Below are 21,774 nucleotides of genomic sequence, written 5' to 3'. Positions count from 1 at the left end.
AGGAGAATCTACGTCACCTCTATGTGTATACACTGAGTAGAATCTACTTCCCCCCTGTGTGTATATACTGAGGACAATCTACCTCCCCTCTATGTGTATATACTGAGTAGAATCTACTTCCCCTCTATGTGTATATACTGAGGGGAATCTACCTCCCCTCTATGTGTATATACTGAGGAGAATCTACCTCACCCCTGTGTGTAGATACTGAGAAGAATCTACCTCACCTCTATGTGTATATACTGAGGAGAATCTACGTCACCTCTATGTGTATATACTGAGTAGAATCTACTTCCCCTCTGTGTTTATATACTGAGGAGAATCTACCTCACCTCTATGTGTATATACTGAGGGGAATCTACCTCCCCTCTATGTGTATATACTGAGGAGAATCTACCACACCTCTATGTGTAAATACTGGAAAGAATCTACCTCACCTCTACGTGTATATACTGAGGAGAATCTACCTCACCTCTATGTGTATATACTGAGGAGAATCTACCTCACCTCCATGTGTATATACTGAGGAGAATCTACCTCACCTCAATGTGTATATACTGAGGAGAATCTACCTCACCTCTGTGTGTATATACTGAGGAGAATCTACCTCACCTCTGTGTATATATTGAGGAGAATCTACCTCACCTCTATGTGTATATTCTGAGAAGAATCTACCTCACCTGTATGTGTATATACTGAGGAGAATCTACCTCACCTCTGTGTGTATATAATGAGGAGAATCTACCTCACCTGTATGTGTATATACTGTGGAGAATCTACCTCACCTCCATGTGTATATACTGAGGAGAATCTACCTCACCTCAATGTGTATATACTGAGGAGAATATACCTCACCTCTGTGTGTATATACTGAGGAGAATCTACCTCATCTCTATGTGTATATCCTGAGGAGAATCTACCTCCCCACTATGTGTATATACTGTGGAGAATCTACCTCACCTCTATGTGTATATACTGAGGAGAATCTACCTCACCTCTGTGTGTATATACTGAGGAGAATCTACCTCACCTCTATGTGTTTATACTGAGGAGAATCTACCTCCCCTCTATGCGTATATACTGAGGAGAATCTACCTCACCTCTGTGTGTATATAATGAGGAGAATCTACCTCACTTTTGTGTGTGTATACTGAGGAGAATCTACCTCACCTCTGTGTATATAGTGAGGAGAATCTACCTCACCTCTGTGTGTATATACTGAGGAGAATCTACCTCCCCTCTATGTGTATATACTGAGTAGAATCTACCTCCCCTCTATGTGTATCTACTGAGGAGAATCTACCTCACCCCTGTGTGTATATACTGAGAAGAATCTACCTCACCTCTATGTGTATATACTGAGGAGAATCTACCTCACCTCTATGTGTATATACTGAGTAGAATCTACCTCCCCTCTATGTGTATATACTGAGGGGAATCTACCTCCCCTCTATGTGTATATACTGAGGAGAATCTACCTCACCCCTCTGTGTATATACTGAGAAGAATCTACCTCACCTCTATGTGTATATACTGAGGAGAATCTACCTCACCCCTGTGTGTATATACTGTGGAGAATCTACCTCACCTCTATGTGTATATACTGAGGAGAATCTACCTCACCTCTATGTGTCTATACTTTGGAGAATCTACCTCACCTCTGTGTGTATATACTGAGAAGAATCTATCTCACCTCTATGTGTATATACTGAGGAGAATCTACGTCACCTCTATGGGTATATACTGAGTAGAATCTACCTCCCCTCTATGTATATATACTGAGGGGAATCTACCTCCCCTCTATGTGTATATACTAAGGAGAATTTACCTCACCCCTGTGTGTATATAATGAGAAGAATCTACCTCACCTCTCTATGTATATACAGAGGAGAATCTACCTCACCCCGGTGTGTATTTACTGAGGAGTATCTACCTCACCTCTATGTGTATATACTGAGGAGAATCTACCTCACCTCAATGTATATATACTGAGGAGAATCTACCTCCCCTCTATGTGTATATACTGAGGAGAATCTACCTCACCCCTGTGTGTTTATACTGAGGAGAATCTACCTCACCTCTATGTGTATATACTGAGGAGAATCTACCTCCCCTCTATGTGTATATTCTGAGGGGAATCTACCTCCCCTCTATGTGTATATACTGAGGAGAATCTACCTCACCCCTGTGTGTATATACTGAGGAGAATCTACCTCACCTCTATGTGTATATACTGAGGAGAATCTACCTCACCCCTGTGTGTATATACTGCGGAGAATCTACCTCACCTCTATTTGTATATACTGAGGAGAATCTACCTCACCTCTCTGGGTATATAGTGAGGAGAATCTACCTCACCTCTATGTGTATATACTGAGCAGAATCTACCTCACCTCTGTGTGTATATAATGAAGAGAATCTACCTTACCTGTATGTGTATATACTGAGGAGAATCTACCTCACTTTTGTGTGTATATTCTGAGCAGAATCTACCTCACCTCTCTGTGTATATACTGAGGAGAATCTGCCACACCTCTATGTGTATATACTGAGGAGAATCTACCTCAACTCTGTGTGTATATACTGAGGAGAATTTACCTCACCCCTGTGTGTATATACTGAGAAGAATCTACCTCACCTCTATGTGTCTATACTGAGGAGAATCTACCTCACCTCTGTGTGTATATAATGAGGAGAATCTACCTCACCTGTATGTGTATATACTGAGGAGAATCTACCTCACTTTTGTGTGTATATACTGAGGAGAATCTACCTCACCTCTCTGTGTATATACTGAGGAGAATTTACCCCACCTCTGTGTGTATATACTGCGGAGAATCTACCTCCCCTCTATGTGTGTATACTGAGGAGAATCTACCTCACCTCTATGTGTATATACTGAGGAGAATCTACCTCACCTCTATGTGTATATACTGAGGAGAATCTACCTCCCCTCTATGTGTATATACTGAGGGGAATCTGCCTCCCCTCTATGTGTATATACTGAGGAGAATCTACATCACCTCTATGTGTTTATACTGAGGAGAATCTACCTCACCCGTGTGTGTATATACTGAGGAGAATCTACCTCACCTCTATGTGTATATACTGAGAAGAATCTACCTCACCCCTGTGTGTATATACTGAGGAGAATCTACCTCACCCCTGTGTGTATCTACTGAGGAGAATCTACCACACCTCTATGTGTAAATACTGAAGAGCATCTACCTTACCTCTATGTGTATATACTGAGGAGAATCTACCTCACCTCTGTGTGTATATACTGAGGAGAATTTACCTCACCCCTGTGTGTATATACTGAGAAGAATCTACCTCACCTCTATGTGTATATACTGAGGAGAATCTACCACACCTCTATGTGTAAATACTGAAGAGCATCTACCTTACCTCTATGTGTATATACTGAGGAGAATCTACCTCACCTCTGTGTGTATATACTGAGGAGAATTTACCTCACCCCTGTGTGTATATACTGAGAAGAATCTACCTCACCTCTATGTGTATATACTGAGGAGAATCTACCTCACCCCTGTGTGTATATACTGTGGAGAATCTACCTCACCTCTATTTGTATATACTGAGGAGAATCTACCTCACCCCTGTGTGTATATACTGAGGAGAATCTACCTCACCTCTATGTGTATATACTGAGGAGAATCTACCTCACGTCTATGTGTCTTAACTGAGGAGAATCTACCTCACCTCTGTGTGTATATAATGAGGAGAATCTACCTCACCTGTATGTGTATATACTGAGGAGAATCTACCTCACCTCTGTGTGTATATACTGAGGAGAATCTACCTCACCTCTCTGTGTATATACTGAGGAGAATCTACCTCCCCTCTATGTGTATATACTGAGGGGAATCTACCTCCCCTCTATGTGTATATACTGAGGAGAATCTACATCACCTCTATGTGTATATACTGAGAAGAATCTACATCACCCGTGTGTGTATATACTGGGGAGAATCTACCTCACCCGTGTGTGTATATACTGAGGAGAATCTACCTCACCTCTATGTGTATATACTGAGAAGAATCTACCTCACCCCTGTGTGTATATACTGAGGAGTATCTACCTCACCTCTATGTGTATATACTGAGGAGAATCTACCTCACCCCTGTGTGTATATACTGGGGAGAATCTACCTCACCTCTCTGTGTATATACTGAGGAGAATCTACCTCCCCTCTATTTGTATATTCTGAGCGGAATCTACCTCACCTCTATGTGTATATACTGAGGAGAACCTACCTCACCTGTGTGTGTATATACGGAGGAGAATTTACCTCACCCCTGTTTGTATATACTGAGGAGAATCTACCTCACCCCTATCTGTATATACTGAGGAGAATCTACCTCACCTCTATGTGTATATACTGAGGAGAATCTACCTCACCCCTGTGTGTATATACTGAGGAGAATCTACCTTACCTCTGTGTGTATATACTGAGGAGAATCTACCTCACCTCTATGTGTATATACGGAGGAGAATCTACCTCACCTCCATGTGTATATACTGAGGAGAATCTACCTCACCTCTATGTGTATATACTGAGGAGAATATACCTCACCTCCATGTGTATATACTGAGGAGAATCTACCTCACCTCTGTGTATATACTGAGGAGAATCTACCTCCCCTCTGTGTGTATATACTGAGGAGAATCTACCTCCCCTCTATGTGTATATACTGAGGAGAATCTACCTCCCCTCTATGTGTATATACTGAGGATAATCTACCTCCCCTCTGTGTGTATATACTGAGGAGATTCTACCTCACCTCTATGTGTATATACTGAGGAGAATCTACCTCACCCCTGTGTGTATATACTGAGGAGAAGCTACCTCCCCTCTGTGTGTATATACTGAGAAGAATCTACCTCACCTCTATGTGTATATACTGAGGAGAATCTACCTCACCTCTGTGTGTATATACTGAGGAGAATCTACCTCACCTTTGTTTGTATATACTGAGGAGAATCTACCTCACCTCTATGTGTATATACTGAGGAGAATCTACCTCACCTCTATGTGTATATACTGAGGAGAATCTACCTCACCTCTGTGTGTATATACTGAGGAGAATCTACATCACCCCTGTGTGTATATACTGATGAGAATCTACCTCCCCTCTATGTGTATATACTGAGGAGAATCTACCTCACCTCTCTGTGTATATACTGATGAGAATATACCTCCCCTCTATGTGTATATACTGAGGAGAATCTACCTCACCACTATGTGTATATACTGAGGAGAATCTACCTCACCACTATGTGTATATACTGAGGAGAATCTACCTCACCTCTCTGTGTATATACTGAGGAGAATCTACCTCACCTCTATGTGTATATACTGAGGAGAATCTACCTCCCCTCTATGTGTATATACTGAGGAGAATCTACCTCTCCTCTATGTGTATATACTGAGGAGAATCTACCTCTCCTCTATGTGTATATACTGAGGAGAATCTACCTCCCCTCTATGTGTACATACTGAGGAGAATCTACCTCCCCTCTATGTGTATATACTGAGGAGAATCTACCTCACCTCTATGTGTATATACTGAGGAGAATCTACCTCACCTCTCTGTGTATATACTGAAGAGAATCTGCCTCACCTCAATGTATATATACTGAGGAGTATCTACCTCACCTCTCTGTGTATATACTGATGAGAATATACCCCCCCTCTATGTGTATATACTGAGGAGAATCTACCTCACCACTATGTGTATATACTGAGGAGAATCTACCTCACCTCTATGTATATATACTGAGGAGAATCTACCTCGCCTCTGTGTGTATATACTGAGGAGAATCTACCTCACCTCTGTGTGTAGACTAGGGACAATAACTTAATTCTAAACAGCTCACTTACCTAGTAAATAACATACTCGACTACTTCTTGCTGAACAAATGTGGGGTAGGCCACAGCTTTATTAATCAACCTTTTAGTAACGTTAATCCTGAACTTTCACGAAACCTATCCATGCTGTATGCAGTTTAACTTTTCAGTCCATAAACCGTCCCAGAGGACGTTTGTAAGCCCACGATCCTCTGGCTTGCAAACCCTCCTCAATCATCCCTAACCAGCATGGATAATTCCGGGCCACACGGGATGTGCCGTATTACTGCGGCTCATTCCGTCCCACCCCACCTACCCTGGCTAGAGCTGCCTCTACGCCGTCCTGCAAGCCAGATAAAAATGTGTCAAGTCCCAGATCATTGAGGTGGACCCCGTCCTCCCTCAATGACCCCCTCTCTTTACCTTCCAGCTCCCAGTGGCGAACCGCCACCCCTCCAATGGACTGCACGAACTGCGACATTTTCATGTTCACTAATTTTCGCACTTTCTCTATCGCCTCCACGTTTCTTGCACCTCTCCAATACCTTCGTGCAACTATATCGGACCAGACGATTATCACCTCCTGAAAACATGAGCGAAACCGTAAAATGTCCTGCTTCATGATAGCCAAAAGGTCCCTTGTCTTCATTTTACCAAGGTCGTTTCCTCCCGCGTGAATTACCAAAATCACTCTCCGAGGGTTGGACCTGCTTATGTCCGTTATTAGTTTTAGCATGTCGGGCCATCTTAGCCCCCGGACTCCGTGCCAGGTTACGGGTGTTCCGGGTAAGCCGAGGTCCGATCCCAATGGCCGCACTGCTGCCCTCCTCTGGGCCCAATAGACGTAGGAATGTCCCACAATGCACGCCTTCCATTTCTCTGCAGTTGAGAACAAAAGAAAACAAAGAAAAGAAAATACAGGAACCAAGGCTATTTAACTCCACCTAACACAAAAACTCCTCTACAATGCCGCCGTTTTTCTAAAGTCGCCCACCGCCAAATCCGGTCTGACATAAGATTTATATGCCTGCGACTTCCATCTGCCTAGTTTCATTAACCCGTCCTCATTCATACCACCCGCATCTGCCGATGTGGCCGCGCCGATTCTAAAAGAATGCGTTCCAAACTCCGCTGAGTTGAACCCCGCTACTTTTAAAGCCGAACGCAAAACTGCCGAAAATTGGAACCGCGTAAGAGGGGAGCCCGACGAATGTACGAAAAATTGCTCTCCCGATGTCCTGTCGTCCATGTATTGTATCACAGTGTCAACTGGGCACCATCGCGATCCGAGACGACTGATAGTCACCCACTCACCTCTGCCGTACACATCGGTCTTGGACTTCCTGATCCTGACGCGCAACGACGTATCGACTATAATAACATCGTTCCAATGTAGCCCGCCCGCCTTACACTTACTTGCAGGAACCAGCTCACCGATCCTCAACGCGGCGAAAAACGCAATTGAAAAAGCCGCCCTAAACAACAATACTTCTGACCCATTTTTGCAGGAAACTTCCAAGGCCTCTAACAACTTGCACAACACAAAATACGTTATGGGACGACGCGTGTCCCTCCGAACTTTGTCTTTCCTCCAGCCCCGCACGATCTGCCGGAAAACGAACTGTTTTGTGACATCGACTAACCCGTGTAGTTTTAATAAAAACGCGACTCCCGCCAAATGTTTTTTAACCGCATCCGCCGAAGACCCTTTCTTACGCAAAAAAACAAGCATGTCCAAAGTTGCCGAGCGGGCCCTATCGCCCCCTGCCACACAACCTCCGGCGAAACTCAACCATGTCTGCCAGACCGCTTTATAACTGTTCCATGTCCCGACCGCTACTGATGTCTCGACCAGCTTCAGCAGCTCCGCTCGACCAGACTCCACAAGAAAATCGGGCAGCGGACCCCCTCGGCGTCCGCCAGCGGGTGCCGCTCCCTGAAACGCTCCATCTGCGAACGAGAGAGTGCATCAGCTGCTAAGTTCTTATAACCCGGCACATGCTTTGCACGCAAGTATATATTCAGTTGCAGACATCGTAAAACCGTGTGCCTCAGCAGTGCCAACACCGGCAATGAAGCCGAAGACTGTCTGTTAATGATCTGAACCACCGACACATTGTCGGACCAGAAACATAACTTGTGGTCCCGGAGCTCATCGCCCCATAGCTCCAATGCTACCACCAGCGGGAAAAATTCCAGAAGCGTTATGTCCTTATTCCACTTTCTATTCATCCAGGATACTGGCCAGTGTTCTCTGCACCAGTGGTTCCGGAAAATCACACCAAAACCGGCCGACCCGGCTGCATCAGCAAACAAGCTGAGCTCGGGTCCTGCCCACTCTTCCTTAGGGCATACCACTTGCCCGTTGAAAGTCTCCAAAAAAATTCTCCACACATGTAAATCACTTTTGATACCTTGTGTGATCCTTATAAAGTGGTGAGGCTCTTTTACTCCCACTGTCGCGAGCGACAGCCTTCTGGCAAAAACCCGGCCCATGGGTATAACTTTGCAGGCAAAGTTCAATAAACCCGACAGGACCTGCACCTGGCGCAGCGTGGCCTTTTTACCGCTCGCAATTTCTTTTACCGTCTGCCGCAGGCGGGCAATCTTATCTATTGGCAACCTGAAGACCATTTCCTCGGTATCGATTTCGATGCCAAGGAAAACCAGCCTACTGACCGGACCCAACGTCTTGTCCTCCGCCAACGGAACCCCCGCCTGCCGCATAAGATACCGAAATGTGTTTAGCAAAACCCCGCACGCACCCGATGCTTCCGTTCCAATGAACAGAAAATCATCCAGGTAATGCGTTACCGATGTGATGCCCGTCTCATATTTTACCATCCACTCCAAGAAGGAGCTGAAAAGCTCAAAATAGTAACATGAAATGGAGCAACCCATAGGCAAACACATGTCATAATAGAATTGATTGTCCACCTTGCAACCGAGAAGGTGGAAGCACTCCGGATGAATTGGCAACAGCCGGATAGCTGACTCAATATCAGCCTTCGCTAATTGCGCGCGTTTTCCCGCCGCTCTGACTAGAGACACCGCCTGGTCAAATGAAGCGTAAACCACCGAAGCTTGCTCCTTTGAGATACCATCATTTACCGACTCCCCTTTTGGAAATGATAAATGATGTATCAGACGGAACTTGCCAGCCTCCTTTTTGGGGACTAACCCCAACGGGGAAACTCGCAGATTGGCGAACGGTGGTTCATCAAACGGGCCCGCCATGCGGCCCGCTGATACCTCCTTTTGAACTTTTTCTTTAACTAACTCTATGTTGTCCGTCGCAGACTTTAGGTTAGGACAAGACATGAAAGCGGGCTGAAAAGTAAACGGAATAACGAAACCGACGGTAAAACCTTCTCTAAGTATTTTTGCTTCCTCCCTCCTGTGGTACTTGTCGAGCCACAGGAAGAGGTATCGGCTTTTCACTGGGGTTTGGTGCTCCACTGGCACCGCCACCCCCGGCTGAAGCTCGCTGCTTCCTAAAGCAACGAACCGCCGCGTGTTGACCCCCGCAGACAGAGCACTCATGTCTGAACTTGCAGGTTGAATAGAACTTGCAATGGCCCTCATTGTAGAGCCAGCAGGATCCATTCGGTCTAGGGGAGGCCGCAGGGGGCTGTTGCCCGCCCCCCACGGCTCCCCCCTGAAATGTCGGTTTTTGTGGGCGCTGTGCTAAAATAAGTTGCAACCAGACGTCGGTTGCCTTTGACGCCCAGCTGATATGACTAATCCCCGAGACCCGTCGTCGGAAGTCCTCATCATATCGCCACCACGCGGCGCCGCCATGCAATTTATAAGCGCTATAAATCGTATTGAGGTAAACCATGAGCTCCGGACCCTTTTTGGGCTGGTGCTGGCATGCAATGTATGCCAGTACCATATACGCTTGCAGCCAATTGCCAAAAGTCTTAGCGACTTTCGGCTTCCTATCCGCACCGCGCTCCGACACTCGCTCTTTGTCCACAATTACGTGGTCCGCCGACAGCAAGGACCATATATCCACATATATACCTTTTCGAATCTTCTCAACCACCTCGTCTGACAGACCGACCCCTAGCGGGGCAACACCACAAAATAACGAGTCAGCGTATCGCAACCCTTCCGTAGGGTCACCACCGACTGTTGAGCTTCCAACCTCCTGCCCCACAAGTGGTACTACACCCCTTGGGGGTCCGCCGGACACCAAAAAAACATCACCTTGATCAACCTTGCTCAACAGTGACTTTAAAACCACCACCAAATCATTTTTGTCCGCCCCCGCGGCGGGATCCATCACTTTTTTCCAAGCATTTAAACACGCCAACTCACCGGCTTGACCGTCCTCCGGCTCTGCCAAGGTCGTGGTCCTTACCGGTCTTCCTCCTGGGCTTCTGCCCCAGCTGGGCGACTGCTGCCGCGTACTTGTTTGCGTAGCCTCTAGCGCCCTCCTTTCGTGTTCTGCTACAAGGTGGCCCCGCTCCGGCCGCTCTTCTGAGAAATCCCGCCTCCCATGGCGTAAATAGTCCTTGTATGCCGCTGCTGTAGTTGATGCGGTCGCATGGCGGTAACTTTCCTTTTGGTGCCGATGCTCCGTGCCACTGGCGTTGTCGCCCACGTTCCCTACACTGGCACTCCTTGGCTCTCTATCTGCCTCTGCCGCTAGCCTAGCGTGCTCTCTGTCGCGCTTGCGCTGGTAACGCTCTCTCCTAGCCTTCTCCCTCTGCCTTTGCTTAGCGCCCTTGCCTTGTCTGTTGTTGCTGGCACGACTAGCGTAACTATAGGAAGACTCGCCACCCCCCGAGGAAGGGGGACCCACGAAGCGTGGGTTAACGTAGCAGAGCCTGCGCGGCGCTGGGGGCGCGTACAACTGCTGCTGAGCGGGTGATCTACTGCGTGCACCGCGTACGTAGTGCTCGCTGGTATCGTGTCTGTATGCACGAGAAGGTGGTGGTGGTTGCCGGGATCGAGCGCCCTGACCCCTTATGGGGGCTTGGTCCGGGTAGTGACTTGTAAGGGGCCTTTCAAACGAGCTGCCCGACAACGGGCTCGAGCTCCCCCTTGAAGAAGTGGCCCTGTCCCCGCTGCTCTGCCTGCTTCCCCTCCTGCTATCTGTGCTGCTCACTGAACTAACTGCTGGGCTGTTTCTCTCCCTCCCCCTCTCCCCCCCCCTGGTATGGGTCTGCTGTGAGCCCCTACGGCCTGCCTCCCCCCGCCTGGCTCGCGCTCTATTGCCTGGCCCTGCAGAGCCTACCTGTGCGTGCTCTTCGCCTGCGCCGCCATCTTGTTGTAGCCCGTGCCGTTGTCTCGCGCCTCCGCGCGCCTCCAACCTTCTGCGTGGCTCCTCTCTCCTGGCCGGTTCGGCTTCCGTGCGCCCTGTCGCGCGCTGGTCTTTCGCACCGGAGCGTGCCCTCAACGCTGCCGCTTGCCCCCTCTTTGCTGGCGGACTGCCAGCTGGTGATGCCCGAGTCTCCTCCGCGGGCGCTCTTCCCGCCGCGCGGTTTGAATTTGGCGCCAAATTTGTTGCTGTGCGCCCCGCTCCCGACCTCTTCTCGGCGCCACGACCGGACTTCTGGCCGCCTCGCTTTGCTGCTGGACTCGGGCTGAGTCTCGCCGGCGGATTCTTCCTGCGCTTCGGGCGTCCTCGCCCGGCATCCCCCTCCTGTGCCGCTTCTTCCGCTGCTCCTGTCTTCCGTGCCGGCTCCTCCGCCGGCCTCCCGGATTCGGATTCCGACCTGCAGCCGACGATGAAGTCCTGCAGCCACTCCGCGCCATCCAGCTGGATCGCCTGCCGTATCTGCCGCTGTAAGTCCTCCATCTTTCTTGGGGCTTCTCTCTTCGCACCGACTCTTCTGTACACCGCTTGTACTTGCTGTGCTGCTGTCACTTCTTCTGCTCTTGTTCTTCTTCTTTTCACCTCTTTATGGCTCCTTTTCCTGCTTTCGTTCTTCTTCTCTGCTCCAGACTTCTTTCCTCTCCACGTGTCTCCCGTCTTCTGGTCTTCTTCTTCATCCGCTCCCCCTCCCTCTGCTTTTCCTGTCTTAGCTCCTCCCCCCACCCCCTGCTTAGTTCGCTACACTTAACCCTTACCCTGCCTGTCCTTAGTCCCATGCTGTTTCCCTACCACGGTTCACAGCATAAGATATACTGAAAGGCTGTAAAGTACATAAGGAAGCTTCCATGGACTGCAGGGGTGGAGACTTTAAGGCTAAGATGGGGCTGAAAACTCCAGTCTGGGGTGAATTTGAATAAAAGCGGTGTTACCTCTGAGGGTATAATGTGAGGGGGTTGGGGGGGGGGCACATTCAGGTAAACACAGGCTGCATTTATTTGTTTATTCCAGAAATTAGAGCAGTTTTCATATAAAAGTCACTCTAGGAGGCTGAGCGCCCGGGCCTCAGGGGAGATCACGTCAGAATGTCGGAAAACTATTTTCTTAATGGTTTAAAAAGACGTTTGTAAGCTCGTTTATGTTCCCATTGACATTCAACGTTAGAACAGTCTTTAACCCCTTAGTGACACGTCCTATTTTGGGCTTAAGAACACAACGATTTTTGGCGGATTTTCATCTCCACTTTTCAAAAGCCATAACTTTTTTTATCGGTGCCACTTTTGGGTACATGGACTATATTGTAAAACTTTTTTTTTTCTTTTTTATGATAACGGGGAGAGAAAACGCATCAATTCTGCCATAGTTTTTTTTTTTACAGCGTTAATCATGCAGCATAAATGCCGCAATCTGTTTTTTCTGCGAGTCGGTACGGTTACAGCGATACCAAAATTCTTATATATTTTTTAGGTTTTTCCACTTTTTTGCAATAAAAACCCTTTTGTTGGAAATCTTTTTTTTTCTCTCTATCGCTGCATTCAAAGTCCTGTAACTTTTTTATTTTTGTATGTACGGAGCTCTGTGAGAGCTTATTATTTGCGAGACGAGCTGTAGTCTTTATTTGTACCATTTTGGTGAATATGTGGCTTTTTTGATCACTTTTATTGTATTTTTTGGGAGGCAAAATGCTACAGGCTGGGCTCTCTGCGATTATATCGCGAGAGCCCGGCAACTTCACAGAGGGAGCGCGCTCCCTCTGTGAACCCTTCCCATGCCGCAATCTACTGCTACAGCAGGAGGCCGGCTATCACTGATAGCCGCTCCCGCTGCGGGATAGCGCGAGTTCAGTCATGATCTCTCGCTATTCCTATGACGTAAGGGTACGTCATTTTGCGGGAAGTACCACCCTGCCATGACTAACCCTTACGTCATGGGGAGGGAAGGGGTTAAGGAAAGCCAACTGACCCTGTCTTGAGAATTTCCCATAGAGAAGATACGTGTTCATTATTAATATAATGAAACTAAATAAGTAACTTTTATGATATTGAGGTCAACAATATTGGGTCCAGGTATTTGTCAGATTTGGAGTCGGGAAGGTTTCCCCTAAGATGAACAGAACTGGCTTCTACCTCATTGGGATTTTCCTTCTTCTGGATCCACAAACCTGGCTGAACTGGATGGAAGGATATATTTTTTCAGCCTTACAAACTATGTTAATATGAGAACTGTTGGCTTTCCACGAGGATCGGATTAGAAGACACTACATTAGGATATTAGAAGAGGCTCCAAAATAGACATAAATGGCTCTTCATCAAGGCAACTTCATGTATAAACGGTGGAAGAAAGTTGTTGGCATGTGGTTCAGCTCACCCTTTGATTTTGCACTCCGGACATGAACCACAAAAGACGCTTCTACATTTAGCAATGTATTTGTGCAGGTTATCAAGATGGGTGCTATGTTAAAGACTACATGTCACGGACATACATACTTCCGCTACAGCCAATTGTCACGGGCGGCGGTTTATGGGTCCGACAGTCACCACTGTGTAATGTCAACACCCAGGGCAGACCTGGAAGGTCAAGTTAGTTCCAGCTGCCCGGACTCTGCACTCATGCAAGATGGATCTTAAATTGCACCCTGTAAGGCCTAACACCCCCAACACACCTCGCTGACATCACTGACCGTTTCTGACAGGTAGGTCAGCCGCCACACAACCCAGCTTTTCCTAGTTTAGAATGATGGCTAGTTGACACAGAAAGCTGGGTGACACTTTACCAATATCATTATATCACACTACAAACCCTGCTTTGCAACACTTTGCCAGAAACAGTTGACCCCTAACAATATGTTTCCCAGTCACTTTAGTCAACCATCAGATTTTTAGAATTAGGATGTGTTAAAGAATTTCTAAAGAAGTACACCTAGATCAGGTAAAATTGAATATAAGAGTCACTAGTGACTTAACCCTTAACCAGAATTCAGACACGACATCCGAATGTAGTTAATGGCAGTAAGAGCTCGGCGAGCCAGGCACCCAACTTTTATTGAGTACACAGGAAAGGTGTGGTTAACATATAGATGAGGGAAGGCATATTCAAATAAGATATAGGTAAGACATATGGGAGTATACATTATTGGCAAATTAATGACTTTCCCAAGCTCAAAATATCACATTTGACATAGAAACATTGGAATTCGCAGATGTTGAGAAATCACACAATGAAAGGATAACCCCTACGCACTCCATCAATCTCAATGCATCCTGGTTCCATAATAAAGATAGTTTCCAGCACAAACATCCTTGTACTAATCACTATGTGTACGTGACATGCTAAATCAGCACACAGTTCATGACCAGGCCAGTGTGTTCTTCTCTGAAGGCCTTAAAGGGATCTGCAGAGTGAACCAATGTCAGTGAACCAAACTACATCTTTCACAATTTCCCTCCTAAAATATCTTTAAAATGGAAGAATAGGATGCACCCTAGGCTAGAAGATTTAAAACAAAGCAGACCTGCTATCTTTGCTACACTTATTAGCCCTTCCTAGAGAGACCTGCCCCGAGGAAAGTCAGGAGATCTTCCTCCCACTCCTCTACCCGTCCCCCAACTGGTTCAGGTCTCTACTGCCCCTATGTCTGTCTTACAAAACACAGCACAAGGAAAAGGGGTTATCACATTCCAGTGTACAGCATCCAAGGGTGTTGGTTATATGCAAATAGATGAGAATAAATGAGTCCAATGAAAGTCCATATAATGAAATGTCCATGGTATGATTGACAGTCCATTAGGTGTATAAGTCTCTCAAAAAGAGTATAGTCCTTTAAGGCTGAGATCCTTTAGATCACACTCTCATATCCACAGTACATGCAGTTGTCAAACTTTTGCAAAGTAGGTTTTCTACATTAGGTGCAAGGTGCCTTGTCAGTTGTCAACATGGTCATAAGATGGGTTTCAGTTTTTAACACACCAGGTAATTTCTCAGCAGATTTTCCTGAAAAACATTTGCAATTAGTACCCAGAATATTCTTAATGATTAAAATGACAATCTTAATAATAATGGCTAATACCACAATGCACAAAACTCCCTGTAGGAACAGACCCACTACCCCAGAAATTATACCACCCAAACCTCTAAACCAGTTTACAGGATTCAAGTAAGATAACCATTCTGGCCATTTAGTCTCATCATCAGAAATAGCCTTTCGGTACAGCTCTTTTATCCTTCTTGCTTGTTCCAAATCATGAGTGATCTGCAATGTTCCTGCTGGATTTATGTAGTGACAACAAGACAGGCCCACTACCTGGCATAGCCTTCCTTGTGAGGCGGTGAGATAGTCTAGAACCACTGTATGTTGATTGGTGACTAGGATTAATTGTGTAGTATATTCATTTTGAACACCGAGTATGTCAAATAGTGTATCAGTGATGTTATCAAAAGCATCTCCCAAAGCCTCTATCATGTGAGTGTTCCTTAATGAGTTAAATATCATACCTATTGGTCCTCCCAGAACTGCTCCAGCCTTCCAGGCCCAGTGTGTGTGTGCAAAGTGTACCTTGTGTTCTGGAACGTAACATATATGATGGAACATGCTGATAGGGAAATTCATCACTAGTCCAAACCCAGGTGGCTGGCTCCAATTTTGCTAGGGTACATGTACCTTCAGCTCCAAGTGGGATCCACCTGTAAGCTTTACTACCACATACTGCATAAACACCTGGAAGCTTAATCAGTATTCCATGTATGACCGCATCTGCAATATAAACTAATAACACAGTATTAGGAAATAAACACCAAGAATAAGCTTCAACATTAATAAATTCCTAATAGAACGCTTTAGCGACCAAAGGGGCTGAGAGCATACCCAACCTTCTAACAGATTTTGTCACTCTAGATATGAGCTCATGATACATAATGATTTTGTTAGCGCATTCTTTATCTAATGCATGCTCACTAGACACAATTGAAATCTTGCCAATAATACAGGAAGGGAAGTAAAATATTTTCTTTTGTTCCTTTACAGAAGTAATTACAGTTGGTGAAGGCCTTCCATCTCCTGGTTGCAGGTTATGAGTACTTTGTAATGATAATAGATCTGGAATAGAACTGAAAACATGTTTATGAATCTGCCGCAATATTTTCTACATAAAATGTCAAAACAGCATCTATTGGCCACTGAAACAGGTATAAGAGAAATATTTTAGAGAAAAATTTAAGTGCAACCTTAACAGTTTTTCCAACGTTCTGGCAGGTGCAAATGGCACAATCCTTGCACAAACCTAGCAATAGCGTGCTGACATCCTGATGTTACCCAGCGCTGTTTACCAGACTCACCATTGCCTCTTCGAACTGATGTGTAGGTCCTTGTGAGATGGCACAGGTAACAGGGTGTCTGAACCCAACCCTTTTATAACTAAAACAGGATTACATAATGGGATCAAGAATGTGATTATAATACATAAAATCACCTTCCAACTAAAAGTTTGAACATACCTTTTTGACATTTTATAATTCTGTTATTAAATGATTGGTAACTTCTAAATGTTTCTCTCAAATGCTGCATGTTTTTCATAACAATGATACATTGCATAAACAATCAGATAATCTAATATCAAATTTATTTCACCCTAGAATTTCATTTGCTAGCAACACAAAACCAATCCTGTCAAATCTGGGCTCGAGAAAAAAACAAAAACAAAAGCAAAAATGAAAAATAAATATATAAAAATAAAACAACAAAACAGTCATATATGGAATACAAATGTCTCTTTATCTTGAGGTCTTCCTTCCGTTGTTTTTAATTACATCCCAAATATACAGGGTCTCTAATGCAGGGAAGCAGAGCAATTATTGTGTCCTTACTACTTTCCCTGGTTAGTCTGGTGTCAGTCAATCTCCTCCATTCATCATACCCATGGATGTAAGGTATTCACAGGTGACTATAGAGCCCCTTGTTCCTTGTAGATTCCACTCTTCCACATGCCCCTGGCACACCATTGGTCATCTCAGGTCTCCAGAGAGGAGCTATAATGCTTAGCCCTCCTTTGACTAGTCGCCAACTGGCAGTTAGGCACTGTTTTAAACACTTGTCAGTTCTTCAGGCTCAGTTGAATAGTCACAGCTATGGAGAGATACAGCTGGCACTTAGAGAAGATAAAAATTAAAATCACACTTGCAAAGTTCCAATCTCCTGCCAGATATAACTCAGTTCATGAATTCATTCAGTCCAAAATAACCTTGATCGCAAATAGTTCAGTCCATGATAAATTAAAACAAAAAAACAAAATCGCAGTCCTGGGTCTTGTGGTACTCTTCTTCATCCGTCCATAAAAATGGATGAAAGCAGTTTCTATATGTCAGCTTTATCAATCTCTGCCCAGAGTGACCCTATTAGCTTTCTACTGCAGCAAACAAATATTTTTAATAAATATCTATTTCTATGACAGCCTGAACAACTTCTATATACTTTATACATACAACTCCAGAATCAGTCTATATACTTTATACATACAACTCATGTATCAGTCTATATACTTTATACATACAACTCATGAATCAGTCTTTTGAACAAACAGTAATAATTCCTTAAAATTATTCAAACATCACAAATTAAGATAATTAAGTTTAAAACACAATCTTAAGATTTATCATTATCATCCGTACATTTATAATTAGCAACTTTCATACTTTGTCAGTCTAGCCTTTTCAGAGTTCTTCCCTCACACCCTCCTTTTCGGGGGAGGGACCCACTGCACACTCCCTCTCTCCACATCATCCAGCTCCACCCCTTTGAGTCCAGCCAGTTGTTTAGACCGTTAAACCTCAAATGCAAAAATATAGATGATCAGAGCACACCTCAATACCTCATTATACTTGCATTAATAGGACTTCACACATTCGTACTCATTAGATTTACAGGACAGTTCTTAGAAACCAACAGCTGGATACAAGTATCATCAGCAGAACCTCCACTGAATGGTTTTGCAAAGGTTTTGTATGTTATAGCAAGCAAAATCTATTAACTCCCACTTCTTATTAGATTCAATTAAACTAGAACGTATGTCCTGTTTACATATTATCGATCAGCCGGCTAGGGAGGGAGTACTATAGCCAAACATCTGCTCCTATGTCTGGCTTCTACATGGTGGGCAATTGCCCTTCATGCAACCCATCGCTCCACAGCCGTAACGCCCTTCTTTGGCTGTGGACGGGATGTGAATGTATCGCAGCCCTTGTGATTCAGCTCAGTAGGATTTTCACGTATCTTAAATTGCATATATACATTATATATGTATCTTTTATATTACTAGTTTTTCCGTTAAATAGAATGCCCCCCTTCACCCCTTCCACAATGTCTGCATTTGCATATTATGGAGGAGCAGAGGTTAATTTTCTGAGTATTCCAAAATGTTAAACCACTGCATACTCACTCACTTAAGTACACATCATATAGTCATGAATTTCTACCTAACATTCCTGTCCAGGTGCAAATTCCCTTCATCTCCATACCTGCTCTCATGTATTTTTGCCTCATATACCACCCATACCAGATCCCATCATGAACTTTCCCTAATCAGTTTTTCCCTGATCCCATCACATCGTGGATATTCTCTGATCGGTCATGGGTCCCATAGCAACTGTCAAAAGTAGCGAACTTTGTCTTCAGTATTTGCTATGTAAAATCTGTTTACCAAAATGACACCTGGCCGCGGGTTGCGATCCTTTGGCACTCTGTCATTACCCCTGGCTAGTGTTCCACACATTACAGTAGCCAGTTTAATCCAGGCAACCAAATATAGACCAGCAGATTTTGGAGAGGAACTTGCACTTGTAACCCTTAAACATATACTCACATAAGTGATTGTGTAGTATCTCTAGCAATACTGTACACCCACTGAAAACATAAGAACATAGTCATGATATAATGCTTGCACGTATGCCAAGCAATTAAAGGAGCTTCAGTTTTCTACTCAGTTAAAGTTACAGTATAAACACTCCAGTCCGTAACAGACCGCTCTCATGAAAAGTTAAAAATTACATGACCAGTGAAAAACCCTACATTACTGATTTTATATGGACACGAACCACAAAGCATTCACCCAAAGCTCACATTGCAACACTGTACTCACACTTATACAGGCGAAAGTAACATCCAAACATCAATCAGCACACAAGTAAAATTCCTTTTAGAATAGTAAGAGAATGCAAACATACAGTTATGAACATAAAAGGTTATACAGTGAATAACCACCGTATATTATCAAATTAAAACATTACCAAACATAATAAAGACAGTTAAAGAGGAGATTGCATGATGAAATATTTGCTACGTACTTGGCACAGAGCCAACAGACTATCAGCTATGTACCTACAATCGCAGTACAGACACACAAATAACAAACCATTCACAGCAGAAAACTAAATCCAGTCATATTCCATCATATTTCATACTCCTATACCTAAAGGTAACAGATCCATCAGACAGACTTACATTCTCTTATTGCATAACTTACTTCATTGCACATTATTAAAACATCTAGTTTTACTTTAACTTTCTGTAGTGTAACATAGTAATATTTCACTAGTGTTAACAACAAAACTCTTAGCGGCATGTCACATAGCATTCTCTCCCCCCTCATAAACATCACTACATACATCCATTTAACCGCTCCACCTTATCACTACTCTGTGAGTGGCATGGAGTATGGAATGCCTGCTCTATTCCCAAGGCCTTTTTCACCCCTTGACATACTCCAGAAGTAAAGTGTATACCTCTGTCATTCTCAATCACCTCTGGTATTCCATACTGACACACACTAGGACATATTCATAGGTCCCACTCTTAGGAAACTGGATGAAATTATTCTGCAATCGCTGAAAATTAGCGCCTGGCATTAAGGTCAGGACTGCCAGCTTTTGGCAATTTGGCCTTCCGCCCATCACACCCATAGCAATCCAACAGGGAGAGCCAGTCCCGTCTTCAGATATCTAGCTATGTGCAAAACCTTGTGTCTCGCAACTGTCAGTAAGCGGCTATCCCAGAGCCCAGTTACATATACCTACACTCTATCGGTAGCCAAAAACTGTAGAGTCGTATTGAAACCATGGGTAAAGGAAGCGTACAGAGCGTAAAAACACAACCTCAAGTGAAAATCTATGCGTCAATACCAGAATCTCTCTCTGAAGCGTTAATATTATTTTTACATTCAAGCTCATCTTCTGTAATTGTGCAGAAAAGAATAAAGCAGTCTTCTGGGGAATAAGAGCTGTCTCACAGGGATGTTGCATATCAATAATCATACTGTAATACTGCACAACATTAATATAAAACAATACACGATGTAGCAGAGCCGAATAACGACACAGGAAGGCGAGGAAGCAGTAGGGATAGGAAGAGTTAAAGCATGAATACAAGGCAGGAAATGATATATAGCAGAGCTATTACTGCGCTGCTTATAGAAAGACAAAGAAAGACAAACAAATAGAAAGATAATTTTACCTGATAGGGAGCAAGTTCAGAAATGCTGAAGCTGTACACCTGACACTGACACCGCAGACGACCCCCTCTCTGTGGAGAAGTCAAGAGAAATCTCTTGCCCCGGGGAACTGCTTCATCCAAGAGAAGAAGGCCGCTGCTCCCCGTTCAGTAAAAAGAGTGTAAAGGTATAGCATCTCGCTGGGGCCTCCAAAACTGTTAAAGAATTTCTAAAGAAGTACACCTAGATCAGGTAAAATTGAATATAAGAGTCACTAGTGACTTAACCCTTAACCAGAATTCAGACACGACATCCGAATGTAGTTAATGGCAGTAAGAGCTCGGCGAGCCAGGCACCCAACTTTTATTGAGTACACAGGAAAGGTGTGGTTAACATATAGATGAGGGAAGGCATATTCAAATAAGATATAGGTAAGACATATGGGAGTATACATTATTGGCAAATTAATGACTTTCCCAAGCTCAAAATATCACATTTGACATAGAAACATTGGAATTCGCAGATGTTGAGAAATCACACAATGAAAGGATAACCCCTACGCACTCCATCAATCTCAATGCATCCTGGTTCCATAATAAAGATAGTTTCCAGCACAAACATCCTTGTACTAATCACTATGTGTACGTGACATGCTAAATCAGCACACAGTTCATGACCAGGCCAGTGTGTTCTTCTCTGAAGGCCTTAAAGGGATCTGCAGAGTGAACCAATGTCAGTGAACCAAACTACATCTTTCACAGATGTAACACCATCTTCTTCTTACTACCCCTGGAATACTAAGGTGACTACATGTGGGCCTACCGTGCGCTAGTTAATGCAGAATTCAGTCATCCTGATCCTCTTGGGGTCAACACCATCAGTGTCCTCGAAAAAACAAGACTTAGTCGACCTCTTTAACTTCCAACAAAACAGAGACATTGTCAGCTGGCTACCTGATGAAGACCAATGCCGAGAGATTATTATATTCTAGCTAATACCGCCTACTAACCTTCCCTGTGACCAACAGGAATTAGCTTCAGCTACATATATTTTTAACAGTGTTATTCATTAATTATTGATTACTTAACATAATCTAACAACACGT

At 44.4% G+C, this 21,774-nt stretch overlaps 1 protein-coding gene across 1 annotated transcript; it reads right to left on the bottom strand.

Moving 5' to 3' along the window:
- Positions 1-5,879: 5,879 nt before the first annotated feature.
- Positions 5,880-11,682, bottom strand: LOC136617103 (micronuclear linker histone polyprotein-like). The gene is made up of 2 exons (XM_066594232.1): positions 10,197-11,682; positions 5,880-6,752 (listed from the first exon to the last, which is right to left on the bottom strand). Exons 1-2 carry the CDS (start codon positions 11,680-11,682, stop codon positions 6,157-6,159), a joined length of 2,082 nt encoding a protein of 693 aa, XP_066450329.1. The 3' UTR covers positions 5,880-6,156.
- Between the last annotated feature and the right edge of the window lie 10,092 nt (positions 11,683-21,774).

This window comes from Eleutherodactylus coqui, chromosome 1 (assembly GCF_035609145.1).
Source record: "Eleutherodactylus coqui strain aEleCoq1 chromosome 1, aEleCoq1.hap1, whole genome shotgun sequence".
In the NCBI taxonomy this organism is placed as follows: domain Eukaryota; kingdom Metazoa; phylum Chordata; class Amphibia; order Anura; family Eleutherodactylidae; genus Eleutherodactylus; species Eleutherodactylus coqui.
This window is presented reverse-complemented; position numbering and strand designations above follow the sequence as displayed.